The 18,351-nt window shown below is 45.7% G+C and overlaps 2 protein-coding genes across 11 annotated transcripts in view; both read left to right on the top strand.

The window, feature by feature from the left end:
* Window positions 1-18,351, top strand: part of ATXN7 (ataxin 7) — a 164,242-nt gene that overhangs the window by 58,447 nt on the left and 87,444 nt on the right. For 4 of the 10 annotated variants that reach the window (XM_059663067.1, XM_059663065.1, XM_059663068.1 and 1 more), the window contains 2 exons: window positions 1,415-1,729; window positions 1,930-1,998. The exons of 1 other annotated variant lie outside the window; for it this stretch is intronic. In XM_059663067.1, coding sequence (XP_059519050.1) covers window positions 1,426-1,729; window positions 1,930-1,998 — 373 coding nt within the window. In that variant the 5' untranslated portion in view covers window positions 1,415-1,425. Of the gene's footprint in view, window positions 1-491; window positions 843-904; window positions 1,045-1,414; window positions 1,730-1,929; window positions 1,999-2,020; window positions 2,493-18,351 lie in introns of those variants that run through there. 5 more of the 10 variants (XM_059663064.1, XM_059663061.1, XM_059663060.1 and 2 more) reach the window with 5 other exon arrangements.
* Window positions 1-18,351, top strand: part of SYNPR (synaptoporin) — a 564,283-nt gene that overhangs the window by 533,901 nt on the left and 12,031 nt on the right. The window lies entirely within an intron of this gene.

Below are 18,351 nucleotides of genomic sequence, written 5' to 3'. Positions count from 1 at the left end.
CTAGATAAAAAACCCCACGAGTAAACTTGCTTCCTCCCTACCTAGAGAAAGCACCTGTGAGGAGGCAGCCACAATACGTGTCACAGGAGTGCTGATATTAGTGCTCTGTGAACATGATCAAAATCCTTGTTTGTCCCAGCCTTCAGATTTTCACATCTTCACATGCTCTTCATTAAGTAGCCTTTTACCATCTTTCCTTATCAATGAAGAAAAAGCTTTGGTCTCTCTGTGTGTATGTGGTTGGGAGAGGTGTTTAATTTAGTGAACTAAATCGGACAGAAAACAGTATCTTCTAAACATTTTCTAGGAATGCTGTGCATTGCCCTAAGCCCTGTGTTCCAGCCCTGACTAAGCAACGAGGGAGAGACTAATAACTCAACTTCAAAGTGAATCAGATTTTTTTTTAAATTACTTTTGGGGTTAATCACTTGCAGGAGAAACAGAAGGGGAAACAGAAATTTGGGGTAGTGTCTCCCAGATCTGTCAGCGGGTTCCCCTCTTCTCTCTCCTGCACTCCATCTTACACTGATTGCACGGTCTCCTCTTTGCTGGACAGAAGCTCAAGTCCCCCAGGCACAGGCTGTGACCTCCAGTGGCGGCCTGGGCGGACACCGGAACGTCACCTGGGCCGCGTTTCCTCGCCCGCCCGCCTGCCCGCCCTGGTTTCCCGCACGCCCGGCGGCCGCGGCCCATTCATGCTTTTGACAGCTGCGTGGCCGCCGGGAGCGGAGGGTTCCGTGCTCCCTGCACCCGCCCCGCGCCCCGCGCCCGGCCCCGATCGGAGGGCCCGACGGGGACCACATTCGGCGGCGCCCCGGGGTGGGCCGCCGGCTCCTCCGTAGGTAGCTGCGTTTCCGACTTCGCCCTGGCTCCACTCCGGGGGCTTGACGTGCAAACTTCGCCGGAGCGAGCTGAGAGGGAGGGACCGGCGAGGGGGAGGAGGCGGCGGGAGGCGCCTCTGCTTAAGGGAGCCGGTCCGGGTGCCGCCGCTCGGACGGACGCGCGGACGGAAGGGCCCGGGCCGGGGATGCGAGCGGCCTCAGGGTGGGCAGCCGAGGGCCGGGCTGCGTTTCGGGCCTCCCCGGCGCTAGCGGCGGGGGCGGGCAGGCGGGCGCCGGCCTCCGGGCCGGGGCTGGCGGCAGAGGCAGGCAGGGGACCCTGCGCCGCGGAGTGTGGCGGCCGGCGGCTCGTCCCCTCCCCCGAGGGCCGCGGGAGGCGAAAGCGAAAGCGAGCCGGCGGCGCGGACTTTGCGCCCGGGGCGGGGGGTGGCCCGGGGGGAGGCGGGTTGGGCGGCCGGGGCGGCTGTCAGGCGCCCCACCCGGCCCGCGGGCCGCGCACGCCGCCGGAACTCCCCGGCGCCTCCTTAAAAGCGGCCCCCGCGCGACTCTTTTCCCCCTTTTTTGTTACATTGTAGGAGCGGAAAGAATGTCGGAGCGGGCCGCGGATGACGTCAGGGGGGAGCCGCGCCGAGCGGCGGCGGCGGCGGGCGGAGCAGCGGCGGCGGCCGCCCGGCAGCAGCAGCAGCAGCAGCCTCCGCAGCCCCAGCGGCAGCCGCCGCCGCCGCCACGGCGCCCACGGCCGGAGGACAGCGGCCCCAGCGCCGCCTCCACCTCGGCCGCCGCCGCCATGGCGACCGTCGGGGAGCGCAGGCCCTTGCCCAGTCCCGAAGCGATGCTGGGACAGTCGTGGAATCTGTGGGTCGAGGCTTCCAAACTTCCTGGGAAGGACGGTGAGTGCCCGCCCCCCGCCCCCCCCCCGCGCGCCCCCTCGGGCCGGTCCCCTCCCGCGCGCGGTGCGCAGCCCCGCGGGGTCGGAGATGCTATCGCTCGGTTGGGGGAAGCGAGGTGCCCGCACCTACTCCGTGCGTGCGTGAGCCTGCGTCACACCCGCACTGACCTGCCTCCCTCCTCCTGTGTGTGTGTCTCCTAGGGACGGAATTGGACGAAAGTTTCAAGGAGTTTGGGAAAAACCGCGAAGTCATGGGGCTCTGTCGCGAAGGTGAGTCCAGCCCCCTGCAGGCTCCGTGCCCGCTCCCCCGGGCAGGGGACGCGCGCCCCCGCCCCTCCTCCCGGCGCGAGGATGCTGCCCGGGGAGGAGGCAGCGGGAGGACGCGCGGAGCGTCTGGAAACCTGGTCTCCGAGGGGCTTCCCGTGATGGGCGCGTCCTGGAGCCTCCGGGGAGGCCTGGCGCGGGGCGGCGGCTCAGTGGTGAGCGCTGGCACCTGCGGGAGTTCGGGTCTGACCTGGACCGAGGCCGACCGGGGGAGGAAGGAATTCTCCGCTTCCGAAAGCGTCTCCGCACAGGCGTTCGGGGCTCTGGAAAGGGAACTGGCCACCTGCAAATTTCTGCTGGCAATCCAAATGAATTTTGAACTTTAAAAAAGATGGCGCGTTACCTGTGCAGCCTTATTTTTATGGAATTTGAGTTACAAAAGTTCAACAGGATCATCACACCTGAGGAGCGGTTGGTCAGATTTTTTGTGAGCTGCCAAGGTGTGTGTTGGGGGGCGGGGTGAGGGGTGGGAGCATATCGTGAAACAAGTGTATATATGCCCTAAAGGTGAAAACAGTCTAATTATTGGTCAGTTTTTAATAAAACTGTTTGGTAGAAGAATACTGTAGGGAAGTCTCTGTAGCTAAAGGTGTGCCTCCCAATGAAAGGTCAGCCATCTAAACTGTCAGACTTCCTTCAGATTTCCTTTGTGTTTTTGTTTTGTTTTGTTAAATAGTCATATTTGCTATCTAGTTAATGCCTGTGCCAGGCCTGGGCACACTGGTCAGAAAGAACTTCTGAGGCCAGTCCACCTTTGGTTCAGGTCGAGTTATTTTTTTTCAGTGGTACTATGGACAAGGCCTTGAGTGGAACCTGGTAATCCAAAATATTGAGTCTATATTCCCCTGTGCAATTTTATTTCTCACATGTAGCCTTTATTTTGGTATAGTTACTGCCCAGAGCACAAGAATAGGTAGAACTTTGGCAAGTGGAACATATTAAAGTCCAGAGTTGGCCCGTTGTTACTGTCTTCACATTTATTGTGTTTAGTGCCGATCTTTTCTTCACATCCACTGTTTTGGTTTTTTGAATTGTCCACTTGTTGGCCTCTTGGCACTAGGAGGAAGAGTAATTCCATTGGCAGCTCTCTGAGAACTTCCTATTGGAACAGATTATAGAGCAAATTAGTTGATTTTGAAAATGAGAATTGCTGTTTGCAAGCAAAGGAAAAAGAGGGAAAGCACAGGACTTGCTGGTGATGTTGCAATAGGAAAAGTCAGTTGTTAGTCCGGTTTTAGTGTTGAATTGGCAGCTTGCCTGGGCTTAAAAAATTAAAATCACTAGGTGGCAACTCTCATAGGAAGCAGTTGGAGTAGAGCTTTAGAGGACCTGACCTACACTTGTTCTTAGTTTTCATTCTCTGGGTGTGGATACATTTCCCATAAAGGGTTTCTGAATCTATGTGAAAAACAGCATGCTACTTATTGGTAATTTCTCTATAGAGGATGAGTACGTGTGTAAGTGTTTCACTGGGCAACTGGGTCTGGACTGAGACCCACTTAATTTAGTGGCCTGGACGCAGTTTCTGTTGTGTTTGTTATTTTCTGCTGGGACGTATTCATTATCAGGTTTGACCATGAAGATCTAAGACCTCTGAACTACCATCTTGATGTGCAGAGGAGTAATAGATTTGGTTGTATGTGATTCTGACCAATCAAATTATTCGGGACTGTTAGGGGTGCCATTTTTTTAAACCGCTCTAACCATTCAGGGGATGCTGAAGTGGCTAGCTCATCTGAAACTCTGCCTGCCTGTTTGGAGTAGAGACTGAAGTTTTTAATTCAGTCAGATCTTGATTCATCTGGGACAGTTTAAAAATCCAATCATCAGAAGGTTCAGCACTCATCCAGTGGGCCTTTGTGGTTTTTTTTGTTTTGTTTTTTTAACAAAGAGCTTATATCAGGCTGCTTAAGAAATGAAAATACATTTAAAAATTATCAAAAATTATTAGACAATTATCCTTTGTCTTTGGTTACATTATTTCCTACCAAGAAAAGGTGTTTTGGAATTACATCCATACTAAATTTCTCGTCAATGAGGTTAAATTGAGAAGAAATGTGTAGCTAACTTGATCGTATGAAGTATAGTGGAACCTCGTTTCTGGAACTTAATGGAAGGCTGTTAAAGAAGCAATTTGTTTGAAAACTGAATCATTTTTCCCCATTAGAAATAATGTAAATTGAATTAAACCCACTCCAGACCCCCAAATGATTCCTGTTGCTTTAATCTTTCTTATAGTATACAATACCTGTCTAATGCGCTGTTTAATTTATAAATAAACACTTCTTAAATTTGGTGAACCACCCCCTACTAGCCTTAAGGGAATTTTCATATATCACTGCCTCTGAAATGCTATCACTGGCTAACTGCTTTTCCTTTATCCAATCAACACCAGTTTTTCTACTTATTCAATTGCCTGTGATTGCTGTTTTGTGAGCACTTTCACACCCTTACAACATTAGCACTCTTGATGGCTTCCTTATGTTTTAAAATTGTGCTAATCCTCAATTTAAGCAGCAGCAAAAGTATTCTTTCCTTTGTTACCTGAAAGAAGCTTTTTTGTCTTACTGAGATATCAGCATGAAAAGGTTGTCAGGTTGAAAACTGAAGATTTGGTTGACAACCGAGACCTTTTTTTTTTCTGTGAACAACTTGGTCAAGAACTGAATTATTCCAGATGGGAGACGTTCAAGAACCGAGGTTTGACTGTACTAAAAGTCAGCGACTCTCCATCTTGGAGGATGTCTTGAAATATGGAGTGGAGTTCTTGAATTCTCCTCTAGTTCATAATTGAGGACCTAAGAATTAGAAATCTGGGTGTGAGAGGAGGATGCTTACCTTGAATTAGTTCTTTCACCTCTCAGATTCTAGCTTTCCCTCTTTGTAAAAGGAGATAATACCTACTTCCCAAGGTTGTTGTAGGGGTTGCAATTTAATTAGATAATGTATTGAAAATTACTGTATGCTTCTTACAGCCCTTTCAACTGCTGGTAGTCTGAGACCTGATTTCCTAATTTGATACTTATCTGGGTCAGGGGTTTTTAATCCAGTACTTTAATGGGCTTCAGGGAGTCATAGTTCCCCTGAAATTGTATGCAAAATGGTATATATGCCCACTTTCTAGGGAAAGTATCCACTTCTTCTCTTGGATTCTCAAGTCCCCAGATTTAAAAATGCTAACCTAAGGTCTTGATCTTTTTTTCCTCTTGTCCTTTATTTTGGCCAGTTTCCTCATGGCAAGACTGCCCAATGGTTATAGCTGTGGGAAAGTTTGGAATTATTGATTTATATGGAAGTGAGATTATTTGAGGTTTAGCTGATATATCATTCCCTCTTCCAATTAATAAGTAGGCACATTTTAGGGTAAGATTTCCGTTATCTTTCAGAGGTCAGCCTGTTTTTCATCTTCATCCTCATACTTGTATTGCCTTGTTTTCTTCTAATTTGTAACATTAGTTGATTGTACAGTTGATTTTGGTGGAAAAAGATTGATAACACATTTGACTTATTTCAAATGACTGAACTCAGAAGATAATACCTTTTCAGGTGATTTGTGAAATTCTAGAGTCCACAAAATTATATTTAGATGAACTTAATTGGTGTGAGTTAACTAATTAGGGTTTCTGTATTAGCCCCTGAACATATTGGGAGCCTTTAAAAATGAAAACATTAAGTGCCTTAATTTCTTGGAAATTAAAAAAACAACAACACCTATATGGTGTCCTTGTGGGTGTCAACAGTGTTTTTGGAAAATAACATTTCCTTTGGGATGCTATCCCTAACTTCTCTTCAGCTTGTTATACAATATCAAAGTAGCCCATCCTTTTCTTCTCCAGACACTCTACCTATCACCATGTGAAATCATGTATTATATGTTGACTTTCATTAGAGTGTTAGTTCCCAGAGGACACTGGCATGGCTGACTGACATATACAGGGTGGGGCAAAAGTACATTTACAGTTGTTCCTATGGAAAATAATAATTAATAATTATGCAAGAATAAACTCCGTTTGGCATGCTCACAACTGTAAACCTACTTTTGCCCTATCCTGGATTTAGCTCCTGCACACTGCTCAGTAAATATTTGCCCCCAAAATGAATGCATTGGGCTGTCCTGAAGATTGAACTGAGTCACTCAAAGATGAGGGGTTTAAATGACCTATTTTCTATTGTGTTGTGACTTAGTCTGTGGATGGAGAGGTGTGCTTTATGGCCACTGGGGAGGCCAGAGGCTGTCTTTCCGCAGGTCCTGTTGCTGTCTGTCCTGAGTTTAGCACTCCATTTACACTTTCCTGAAAGAGTGCAGACAGGACATCACCTCTCTTATGTCTGATATTTAGGTAAGGGCATAAGATGGCAACCCAGGCTGATGTCCACACTTGTTGACAGGTGATTTTTTCTCATAATAACAGGGACATAATTGAGCCCAGGGCAAGATGGAAAAGAGGCTGTTTGGCACCTACTGGCAGTTAGGTTTAAAAAAAAAAAAAAAAAAGAACAGACTGAGGAGGTAGGTTAGCCTCAATCAACACAGACTGAGTCAACGTAACAATACCATTTTTTTCTTTCCTAGGTAAAAAAAATAGTTTGTAGTTACCTGAAAACAAATACATAGATGTTTGTGTGAAGTACTGTTAAAGTAACTACATTATAGGCATAAAACCCTCTACCTGAAGTTAAGAGCATTTTTATTTTTCTCTAGGGTTTCTTTTCTATTTTCCCCTTCTTTTGTGTGTGTGTGTGTGTGTGTGTGTGTGGACAATTTGAAATTTATAAAAATAGAGAAACTACTGTACTGAGCCAGCCTCCTTTTATCCATCACACAGCTTAAACAACTGCGTCATGGCCCAATCTTGTTTCATCTCTGCCCAGCTCCCCACAGTGAATTAGTTTGAAGGACATCCCAGACATCATATCATTTCTTTGGGTTTCTTTTTTATGTTTCCGTGGACTTCAGCTTGTCTCCTACACAATGGAGCCTTACAGTTCTCTGCACCTTCTTTTCAGGCACGCCAGGCTGCCCTTTCTCATCTCCCCTGTGAGTGCGTAAGGGTTCTGCGCTTGACAGTGCTTACAGACTGCCTGTATCTCAAGTGGGGTTTGAAACTGAGCCTCAGACAGAAATCAGTGAGATCCAAGGTCACTGCATCGGAGTCACAGTAATACACATTTAAGAAGCACGCAGGTGATTCTGTTGCAGATTGCCCACACTTGATGCTCACCTGGATGAACATTAGGGCTGCAGTGACAGCACCCTTGCTGGCAATTCCTATAGGAAACTCTCTGCTTGTAAAGTCAGCAGTAACCTAGAAGTCAGAGTCCCCCCACCCCTCCCCCACCCCTTACCCCCATGGAGACCTAGAGAGACTCCCCTATAGCAGGAAGTCTTTCTCCTGATTGTGGCACCTTAGCTATTTTAATGCAAACTACAGCCTGTGGGCCAAATCCTTCCTGCAGGCTAACTAATAATGTTTTTTTAAGATATATTTTATTGATATTTTACAGAGAGGAAGGGAGAGAGATAGAGAGTTAGAAATATCGATTAGAAACATCAATCAGCTGCCTCCAGCACACCTCCTACTGGGGATGTGCCCGCAACCAAGGTACATGCCCTTGACCATAATCGAACCTGGGACCTTTCAGTCCACAGGCCGATGCTCTATCCACTGAGCCAAACCGGTTAGGGCTAAAAATGGTTTTTACATTGTTGAATGGTTGAAGCAAAAACTCAAAAGATGATTATTTTATGACATGAAAAATATGAAATTCAGATGTCAGTGTCCATAAGTAAAGTTTCATTGGAACATAGCCACGTCCATTCATTTGCTTATTGTCTATGGCTGTCTCCATAGGATGAATAGCAGAGTTGAGTAGGTGGGACTGAGACCTTACAGCCCACCAAGTCCAGAACAGGCTGTCTGGGTCTTTACAGAAAAAGTTTACTGTCCTTGTTCTAATGGATCCCTTGGTTAACGAAGGGAAACTCATTCTACAGAATTTGATTCTAGTACTCTTTGAATTCTGTTTTGAGAGGGTGAATCTTCAAAATAGTAAAATCTATTCTTAAACCAAAAGTTTATTCAATATTGAAGAGATATGTCGAGCTAGAGAGAAATAGAAGGAGAAAGAAACGATTTTGTATAAGAAGGTACCTATATTTGTTTGCTTTTGTCATTCACTGCCACTTCCTTGAGCATATACCTGTTTTAGGACAAAGCAAATGAAAACATCAACAGAGCTGTTACTGTCCCAGCTTCCAAGAGCCTTTGGCTGTGAAGATGTTGCTTGGCTTCTATTAAGTTCCTGATGGTTTATAAATATTCTAGTGAAAGAATCTAGAACTTTTATGGGCTTTTAAAAAGTTTACGGAGCTCACATTCTTCAGAATTTCTGCCATTGTGCTGGCTTAGAGAAGCTGAAGCCCTGTTGGAGGTTTGGGAATTGTAAGGGGATTCACCAGGAAACAAATCTGCATTTTGATTGATGAAGCAAGTATGCAGTGAGCTTAGACTTGCTGAAAAGTGCAGTGCCTGGCACAATGCATGCTGAGCTCCTCAACCTTCAAGGCTTCTCAGTTAATGGAAAACATGCATTTTACCTGCAGTAGTAGGATGGGTTCCTAACTGTACTGTATTTAGGTTTTTTTAAAATATATATTTTTATTCATTTCAGAAAGGAATGGAGAGGGAGAGATAGAAACATCAATGATCAGAGAGACTCATTGATCGGCTGTGTCCTGCACACCCCTCAGTGGGGATCGAGGCCACAACCTGGGCAAGTGCCCTTGACTGTAATCGAACCGGGGACCCTTTAGTTCACAGGTCACTGCTCTATCCACTGAGCAAGACCGTCTAGGGCTCCATTTAGTTTTGATTAGTTTTTGCACATTCTTATCTCAGGAGGGAAGTGTAAGGAATTCATGCATCATTATTGAGTATGACCTATATCTTACATTGTTTCACTTCTTCCTTATAAGGACATCCTGCTTCCTCGTGTCCACATCTCACAATGTTCCTGTATGTGGACAGCTTAAATTTGGTGAGAACTTTTATTCTGTGCCAGCACAGGTTTGACCTCATGTAATCTTCACAGCAGTCCTTTCATCTAGATCAGTGATGGCAAACCTATGACACGCGTGTCAGAGGTGACACGCGAACTCATTTTTTTGGTTGATTTGTCTTTGTTAAATGGCATTTAAATATATAAAATAAATATCAAAAATATAAATCTTTGTTTTACTGTGGTTTCAAATATCAAAAAATTTCTATATGTGACACGGCACCAGAGTTAAGTTAGGATTTTTCAAAATGCTGACACGCTGAGCTCAAATGGTTCACCATCACTGATCTAGATGTTACCATTAGTCCCATTTTACAGAGGAGGAAACTGAGGCTCAGAGAAGTGAGATGCCTTACTAAGATCACAAAGCATGTAAGAGGCCCTGTAACCCAGATCTGCCTAACCCCACAGCCCACATGCTCCACCCTCTGCTGTGCTGACCCATTCCAGAATGTGCACCCACTTCTCATGAGCTTGAGCAGGTTGCTGTGACCTTTGTTTTCCTTACACTTGGCTAGAAATACTGACCTTTATCGGAAAAAAAATAATTGTAAGTAAACATGTCAGAGCTTTTTTCTTGCTATGCCTTACAACTGTCTATATGTTGTATTTAGCAGTCCTAGAAAAAATAAATATATATATATCCTATATAATCCTATATAATAAAAGAGAAACATGTAAATTGACCACCCCTCTGCTACGCTCACCAGCCAATCAGGAGTATGCAAAGTAACCTGACAAAGATGGTGGGTTAATTTGCATACACAGACACTGAGTGGCCTGGGTCCTGGGAACATCCTCGGGACCCAGGCCGCTCCTAGCCTGCAGGCCTGCGTGTAGGCCCTGAGCGGCCGGGGTCCCAAAATGCCCCCGGCCACTCTGGGCCTACAGGCACAGGCGCCAAGTGGATGTTCCCGCCCCATGGCCACTTGCGTGTGCACCAAGCGGCAGCCTGAGGCTATGCCCCCCAGCCCGGCGCCCACAATGTGGGGCTGGCTGCCGGCCTCGGGGGCATGCTCCCCCACCCCCGGCTGCGGGGACACGCCCCTATCCCAGTGGACACAACGCAGGGGGTCCTCTGCACATGAGCTGCAGAGGAAACACCTTTTCTTTTTTTAAAAATATATTTTATTGATTTTTTTTTTTACAGAGAAGAGGGGAGAGGGATAGACAGTCAGAAACATCGATCAGCTTCCTCCTGCACACTCCCCACTGAGGATGTACCCCCTGCCAAAGTACATGCCCTTAACAGGAATCAAACCTGGGACCCTTCAGTCTGCAGACCAACGCTCTATCCACTGAGCCAAACCAGTTCAAGCGTAAACACTTTTTCCGACCGCTCATTGGCTAAGCTCCCTGTATGCTGCCACTCGAAGTGTTCTTGGTAACTTGTGTTATAAGAATCCAAGAACGTGATCTAGGGTTTTCCCACCTCACTCCTGGAGGAAAAAACAAAGGTCCGCTGCTGGAGGTGCTAAGAAATGTCATATCCTGCCCTAGCTGGTTTGGCTCAGTGGATAGAGCCTCGGCCTGCCGACTGCAGGGTCTGGGGTTGATTATGATCAAGGGCATGTACCTAGGTTGCAGGCTCCTCCCTGGCCGGGGCCCAGGTGAGGGCTTATGCAGGAGGCAGCCAATCAAAGTGTCCCTCTCACATTGATGTTTCTCTCTGTCTTTCCCTCTCTCTTCCAAGCTGTCTAAAAAATCAATGGAAACATCCTCAGGTGAGGATAAAGAAAGAAAAAGAAAGAAATGTCACATCCTATGAAAGCTATACCTTGAAAATGCCTACAGAAAGTTGTCATTTTTTCATGGTGAAGGGACTGGAGTCTGTGTTGATGAAAACACCTTGGTGGCTGCAATAGCTGGCAGTGGCTGCAACAGCGGGGTGATGGGGCTTGCGCCTTCCCCTGATCAGCCCGGTCGCCTCCTGCAGAGGGAGCGGGCCTAAGCTATCAGTAGGACATCCCCTGAGGGCTCCCAGCCTGTGAGAGTGGGCAGGCTGGGCTGAGGGAACCACCCTCCCGCCCCGCCCCCCCCACCCCCGCACGAATTTCGTGCTCTGGGCCCCCAGTGTGTGTGTGTGTGTGTGTGTGTGTGTGTGTATTTAGGGGGAGGGGAAGCCTGCAGTTTGCATTGGAAGTAATTGGCTTTTTAAAAAGATTAAATAAAAGATAAGGTTGCAGAAGATAGCAAACAATCATCTGGGATTTGTGCCATTAAAAAAGTTCTTTAAAAAAGGAGAAGTGAAATTTTACTATTTAAATAGCATTTCTCAGTACAAGATTGCTTTTAATCGCATTGATATTCAAAGTTTATGGCAGTATTTCTAATAAATGTGCCCCTCTGATTATAAAGTATTTTTTGATAGAACTTCTAAGGAGAAAAGGAAGCCTGTTAGTAGACTTAACAGTTGGAGTTACTGTACTTTTGAGAGAAAAGCAGAGGATTACATTTATATTCATTTTGTACAGCAGGGAATATTATAAATGAGCAAGAGAAAGAGAAGAATGGTTTTTGCATTTCAGGCACTCCTAACATAAAACTAGGTTAAATGTTCTTGTTTCTCTTTATAATAAAGACCCTGCTAACATGAAATGCTTTTTCTCTTATATATAAGCTTATGGCAAGGAAAAATTAATAGTGTATTATCAATTAGATTCACAATCTTAACACAGGAAATATCCCCCTCCCAGGTTATACAGATGTTTCCCACAGTTCTGAAATCCAAACATTGCAGGAGGAAAAAAGAAGAAGAATGCTTTTAGCCAGTGGTCCTTGGGCTTTTATATTAGAAGCTAGAAAGTTTCTGCAGCAAACCGAGGACATAAGAGAGGTGCTAGCATTTTATAATAAATATAATTAGACACATATAATTCTTACCACCATATAAATAGAGGGCCAGTGTTTTGGAATAAAGGACAGTCCTTTAAATTTGAAGAAAGTTTAGGTTTAGGAAAGACTTATTGCATTGTCCTTATTTTTCTCCGTGTGTGTGTGTGTGTGTGTGTGTGTGTGTGTGTATGTATGTGTATGTATGTGTATGTACACTTTCTGGAAAGCAGTATGTATTTTGGTTTTTGAGAAACACTGCCTTAAATCAGCTTCCCAAAGTAACTTCCATGCTATCCCACTTCTATGTGCTATTAGTGGGTGTTGTGCAGAAACGGGTTCCATGTGGTAAGTTTGCAAAAGGCAACTTTAAGAGGGAGGCAGTATGTACTAGGAACTTTAGTTTCGTAATTAAAACAGATTTGGGTTCAGATTTTATCTCTACTACGTGAATAACTTAAGGAAATTTCCATAGTTTTGCTCAGCCTCAGTTAACTTACCTGTATAATGGGGATGATGGTGGTGCCTCACAGTGTTTGGGAGGATTAAATGGCATAATGCAGGTTCAGCACTTTGTACAGTGTCTAACAGTAATTCAACAAATGATAGTTGCTTATTTGATTATTTTAATAATGAGAAGACAGTATTATGAGCAGGCCTCTAATCAAGTGGACAGCCAGAACTTTCAGGGGAGCAGCAGGAAGTGCATGCAATGCCAGTTTTCCTTTAGCAGGCAACCAGTAGACAGTGAGGAAACTGCAGCATGCTTAGGAAAATAGAGTGGCAAACGAACCCCAGTTTTAAGCTTTCTTGGACTCTAGTAAAAATGAGAAGTGGGAATTGACATTTTTTATTTCCTCTTTGTTGTCTCTGTGGACCTGCAGAGAGAAGCCCCTGCAGGTATTTACCTTCCTGCTTGTAGAATCGCACTGCTCCTCCTCTGGAAGCCTGTAGTTTGTGTTTCTTTAGAGAGCTGCTCGCAGTGTTTTTACAAACCTCTTTTTCTGGGCAAGAAAGGAAATTATAGCCAACAGAATAAAGTCATTCTCACTAAGGTGGGAAATGGATCAAAGATACCTGATTTATAAAAAATATATATTTTTATAGTTTTCAGAGAGGGAGAGAGAAAAAGAAACAGCAATGATGAGAGAGAATCATTGATTGGCTGCCTCATGCATGCCCCACACTGGGGATCAGGCCTGCAACACGGGCATGTGCCCTGATTGGGAATGGAACCGCGACCTCCTGGTTCATAGGTCGACTGAGCCACGTTGGCCAGGCAGATACCTGATTTTATGTATGTGTTGTGGTAGTCACTGGGGGTTTCATAGGCAGTCCCTGTGTGATGAGGGAATTTAGAAAATTTCCTCTTAAATTCGGAAATTTGCTATTTTAACTTGAATCAGTTCTTCATTTAAGTTACCTTGTTCTGTTTGGAAGCTATGTAGACAGATTTTTTAATGGGGAAAAACGTTGTTGTTGTTATTGAAGTTAGTACATATTCATGAAAGTCATCATTCTATATAATTCCACTTGGGACCAATTTTGAATCTTCAGTTGCAGGACGTGGACTTCGGGCATTTCGTATTTGATCAAGTAAACCCATGTAGATGCTTGAGCACTTCTTGAAGGCAGGACTCCAACTTGCCAGCTAGGTCATTTCGCTTCCTAACAAGATTCAGACGCTGTCATTAGGCAGGCCTCAAGATATTTTGTCCTGTGTGATTCCTGCCTTGAGAATTCTCTGGCTGTTTCACCTTCATTCATTTCGATTTTGTCCCACAAGCATTTGACAGGCACCTTCTCTGTGCCGCTTGCTGGACTAGAGTCTGAGGCCACAACTGCCAACAAGGCAAAAAGGCACAGCCCTAACCCCCAAGGCAGGCCATTCGTTGGTTAGCAGATATTTATGGAGTCACCCACTGAGAGCCAGGGTCTCTGATGAGTGTTGGGGATAGAGTGACACAAGTCAGAAAGCGCTCCTGCCCTTCAATGAAGCGAGACAAGGTAAATGCGCAAACATTTTTCAAGGACTGAGTACTCAATCAAGTAGGCTAGTAAGTTGAGAGTAGGGAGGCAGGGCTCTAGCTGACATGATCAGGAAGGCTTTTCTGAGAACTTTACATTTGAGCTGAGATCTGGATGATGAGAGAACCACGGCCACTGGATCATGTGGAAGGAGGGGAAAGTGTTCCAAGCAGAAGGGGCAAGTAAATACGTGGCCTCGGAGATGGGAATGGAGAAGATTGGCGGGAAATGAGGCATGAGGTCAGATCAGGATCTTTGTGATCAAAGATCTAAATCAGGGGTCCTCAAACTACGGCCCGCGGGCCACATGCAAATACAAATATTGTATTTGTTCCCGTTTTGTTTTTTTACTTCAAAATAAGATATGTGCAGTGTGCATAGGAATTTGTTCATAGTTTTTTTTTAAACTATAGTCCGGCCCTCCAACGGTCTGAGGGATAGTGAACTGGCCCCCTGTTTAAAAAGTTTGAGGACCCCTGATCTAAGTGTAATGAGAGCCTGGGGCGAGGTTGGCGGCGGGGAGAGGGGGGTGCTTCAGCAGGGAATGGCCTGATTTAATTCGCCTTGTGTTAAGGCCACTGGCTGTTGTATGGCGAATAGATTCGGGGGAGGGTATAGATACCCAAAGACTAGGTGGGAGGGGATGGTGACTTCGATCTTAGTGATGGCAGTGGCACTGCAGAGAGGTTGTCCTCGTAAGGATATGTTTTAGAGGTGGACTTGACATGATTTAGTGAAGATTGGATGTGGATGCGGCAGAAAGTTAGGGTACTGAATCTTGGGAGCTGAGTTGATACCATTTAATGAGCTGAGGAATGGCAGAGGATATGGAGGTCCGGTCCGGAGCTCTGTTTGGACCACACTGTGTTTGATATGCTTGGCATTCATGTGCAGCTGTGGAATGGGCAACTGAATCCACCGTCTGGAGCTTGGTGGAGCAGCCGGGGCTGGAGACACTGGGTGAGGCCACGTCATCACTGTATAGAGGGCCTGGAGAGAGCGGGGTGGGGTGAGTGCCTCTAAGACAGCATTTCTCAACCTGTGGGTCGCGACCCCTTTGGGATCGAACAACCCTTTCACAGGGGTCGCAAGACCATCGGAAAACACATATATAATTACATATTGTTTTTGTGATTAATCACTATGCTTTAATTATGTTTAATTTGTAACAATGAAATTGGGGCTCATCACAATATGAGGAACGGTGTTAAAGGGTCGCGGCATTAGGAAGGTTGAGAACCACTGCTCTAAGATACGCGTGTCCATGAAGAACAGAAGAGGGCCAAGGGCTGAGCCCTCATTGAGGGGGTTGTGGTGAGGAGGAATCTGCAAAAGTGGGGAGGAGTCTCCCTCCAGTGAGAGGGGGAAGGGGACCAGGTGGGTGTGGTGGTGTGGAAGTTGAGAGAAGAAACCCTTTTCGTCAGAAGGGATTGCCTGTGTCAGATGCTGCTGTGAGGTTAAGTAAAGCCAGGCCAGGGACTTCATCTCTGGCTTTGGCAGTGCAGAGGTCTTAATGACCTTAATCAGAAGAGTGGAGGAGGCAGGTGCCCGATTGGAGGAGGCCGTAGAACTGACGCTGAGGAAGTGGAGGGGACAAGTGTAGGCAGGTCTTCAAAGGGTTTTGCTTTGAAAGAGAATGAAGAAATTAAGCAATGGCAGGATGGGGGCATGGATAAAGGGAAGTTTTTTTTTGTTTTAATTTTATTTACTTTATCGTATTAGGGCATGTTTGTCTACTTTGGAAATGGTTCAGGAGTGAGGAATGATTGAACACGTGAGAAAATGGATAATCACGGCGATAATACCGATTTGGAAAGAGAATAGGACTCAGAGCCCAAGTGGATGTGTCAGTTTTGGATACAATCTGAGACTTCCTTCTTTTGTAATAAGAGGCCAAGCATGCTTATCGGTTGCAGGTAGAGATGGGGAATTGTGGGAAGATAAGGTAGGTTGTTTTTTCCTGTCATTTCTATGAAGAAAGAGGGGAGTTAGAAGTTGAGAGAGGGTAGGAGGAAAAATTTTGTGTCTTTTTATCCAAAGTAAGCAGGCTGTCATTTCCTTAGAGGCCTCCCAGTGCCATTAGAAGAAAATACAGGTTTCCTTGTGAGGCCTTGGATGGTAGTCCCGTGAGCCCAAAAATTGGGAATCTCAACAACTTGAGGTGGAGTGCTATCAGACAGGAGGGGGAAGCAGAGCATGCAAGGAAGGCTCTTTGGAGGAGGTGAAGGAGGGGTTGGAGCTTTTGTTAAGCCTTGATGGGTGAGTCAGCCAGTGTGGTGTAGGAGCACCTTCTGAAGTGGGGACATCTCTGGGAGTCTGACACTTGGTGGTAGCCCTCGGGCTTGAGTAGTGGAAGGCAGGAATGGAGCTGGATGAGTCAGGGAGCAAGTCATCCCAAATGAGTTCGTGCTTTGTCCTGAGGTCGAGCTTTGGGAGTGTGAGCTTTAGCAGTGTGCAACTTGAATTGGTGGTTACCAAACTAGAAGTTGGAGGCCAGTGGGGCATGGATGTAGCCTCCCTCCTTGATGAGAAATCCTCAGGTGTGTAGGTAATGATAAACTGAGGAAGTGAGGGTTGTTTTTTCGTTTTGTTTTTTATATATTTTAATTGATTCCCGAGAGGAAGGGAGAGGGGCAGAGAGAGATAGAAACATCAATGATGAGAGAGAATCATTGACCGGCTGCCTCCTGCATGTCCCCTATTGGGGATTGAGCCCGCAACCCGGGCATGTGCCCTTGACCGGAATCGAACCCGGGACCTTTTAGTCCGCAGGCCGACGCTCTATACACTGAGCCAAACCGGCTAGGGCAATGAGGGTTGTTTCTTCCCATTAAACCCTTTAATGGTTTCTTTTTGTTTGCATTCATTTATTCAGCATGTATTTATCTAGCATCTACTTTGTGCTAGGTATTTTTCTAATTTTCAGAAAAAAACAGCCAACTTCCTAGAATTACCCTCATAGAGTTTCTCTTTTAGTGTGAGAGGCAGGCAATAATTCGAAAGGAAAAGGGGGAAAAATATATATATATGTATGCATGTATGTATGTTAGGAGGTGATGGGTGTTCTGGAGAAAGATAAAGGATAGAAGAATGCAGTTTAAAATAGGGTGAGGAGTTTTGTGAACCAAGATTTGTAGGATATGAAGGCATGAATCGTGCGGATATCCTGAAGGAGCCTTCAGGCAGGAGGGACGGCAAACCCAACGGTGTAAGGGGGGATAGCAGCAGGAATCAGACGCTAAGGGTCGGGCGTGTGTTGGGGAGGCAGATCACCGGGGGCGTTGTAGCCCCTTGAAAATCCAGGTTCCTTGACTGTGGTCCACAGGCTCTGCCTAGTCTGGCCTCTGCCACGTTGCCCAGCCTTGTCACCTTTCATTTTCCCCTTTGCCCTCCATGCTTCAGGCACCCTGGCCTCCTTCTAGTCCTTCTCACACACTAGGCTCTTTCTCACCTCTGACCCCTTGCAGGACTGCTGCTTCTCCTGCCCTGAAACCTTCCTTAGGTTAGGTGTCACTTTCTTAAAAGAGTCCTCCACATCACTATGCTTTTGATAGCCTTTATCAAAAGTTGTTCATTAGTATCTTGTGTCCATATAAAGCAGGCCATCACTCTTAATAAAAATGTGTCATTAGTGTTAGATTTGGGGTATAAATGCGCAGAAGGTAGTAGGACAGGTTTTTACATAGGTCTTGGCTAAATTTGCAAAATTGAGTTAGATCAGGAAAACAGCATAGACTACCCACTAATGATCTTCTTCAGCTTTTTGTTGGGGGGTGGTCACTATAATATCATTTCATTCCCTTGTTGGACATAAGTTTGATAGAGCATTGTTTATCTTTGTTTCCAGAGTTCTAGCACCCTTTTTGGTTGAGTAACAATATGCTGTGAAGAGAGAAATGGGTTTTGGTTTTAGAATAACTGGATATGTGCAAATAAGTGGCAATGTGTCTACTAGTAAATCCCTTAGTTACATCACCGGGGTTTTCTTTCCCGTGATAAACTCTGTGCTTTTCTCGGCCTCTGAATGGGAAATTTATTTTCTCCCTTCCTTTTATGCCTACTTCTAGGCCTTTTTCTGTCTACTCTGATGAACTACTACACTGGAGGCAGGCCCAGAGTTTACTATAGATTCTGTGTGCTACACTTTCTGTTCCTCTTATCTTACTTGACCCATGTCTGATGAGCTTTTCATTGTCAACTGGCAGCTGTGATGACTATTTCTTTAAATGATCTTGTGTTTGGCAGATGTTTTCTTAAAATCTGGTAACTGTTGCTGAAAATAATCTGTGCTGTGTGAGTTTATAAAGTATCCATGAATTATAGTCTTCTCATTGAAGAGGTAGTTACACCAGGGTAACAAATAAAACAATTAATGTGTTT

The sequence above is a fragment of the Myotis daubentonii genome, chromosome 14 (assembly GCF_963259705.1).
Source record: "Myotis daubentonii chromosome 14, mMyoDau2.1, whole genome shotgun sequence".
In the NCBI taxonomy this organism is placed as follows: domain Eukaryota; kingdom Metazoa; phylum Chordata; class Mammalia; order Chiroptera; family Vespertilionidae; genus Myotis; species Myotis daubentonii.
The sequence above is the reverse complement of the archived record's forward strand: the minus strand, read 5'-3'. Positions and strand labels throughout refer to the sequence as shown.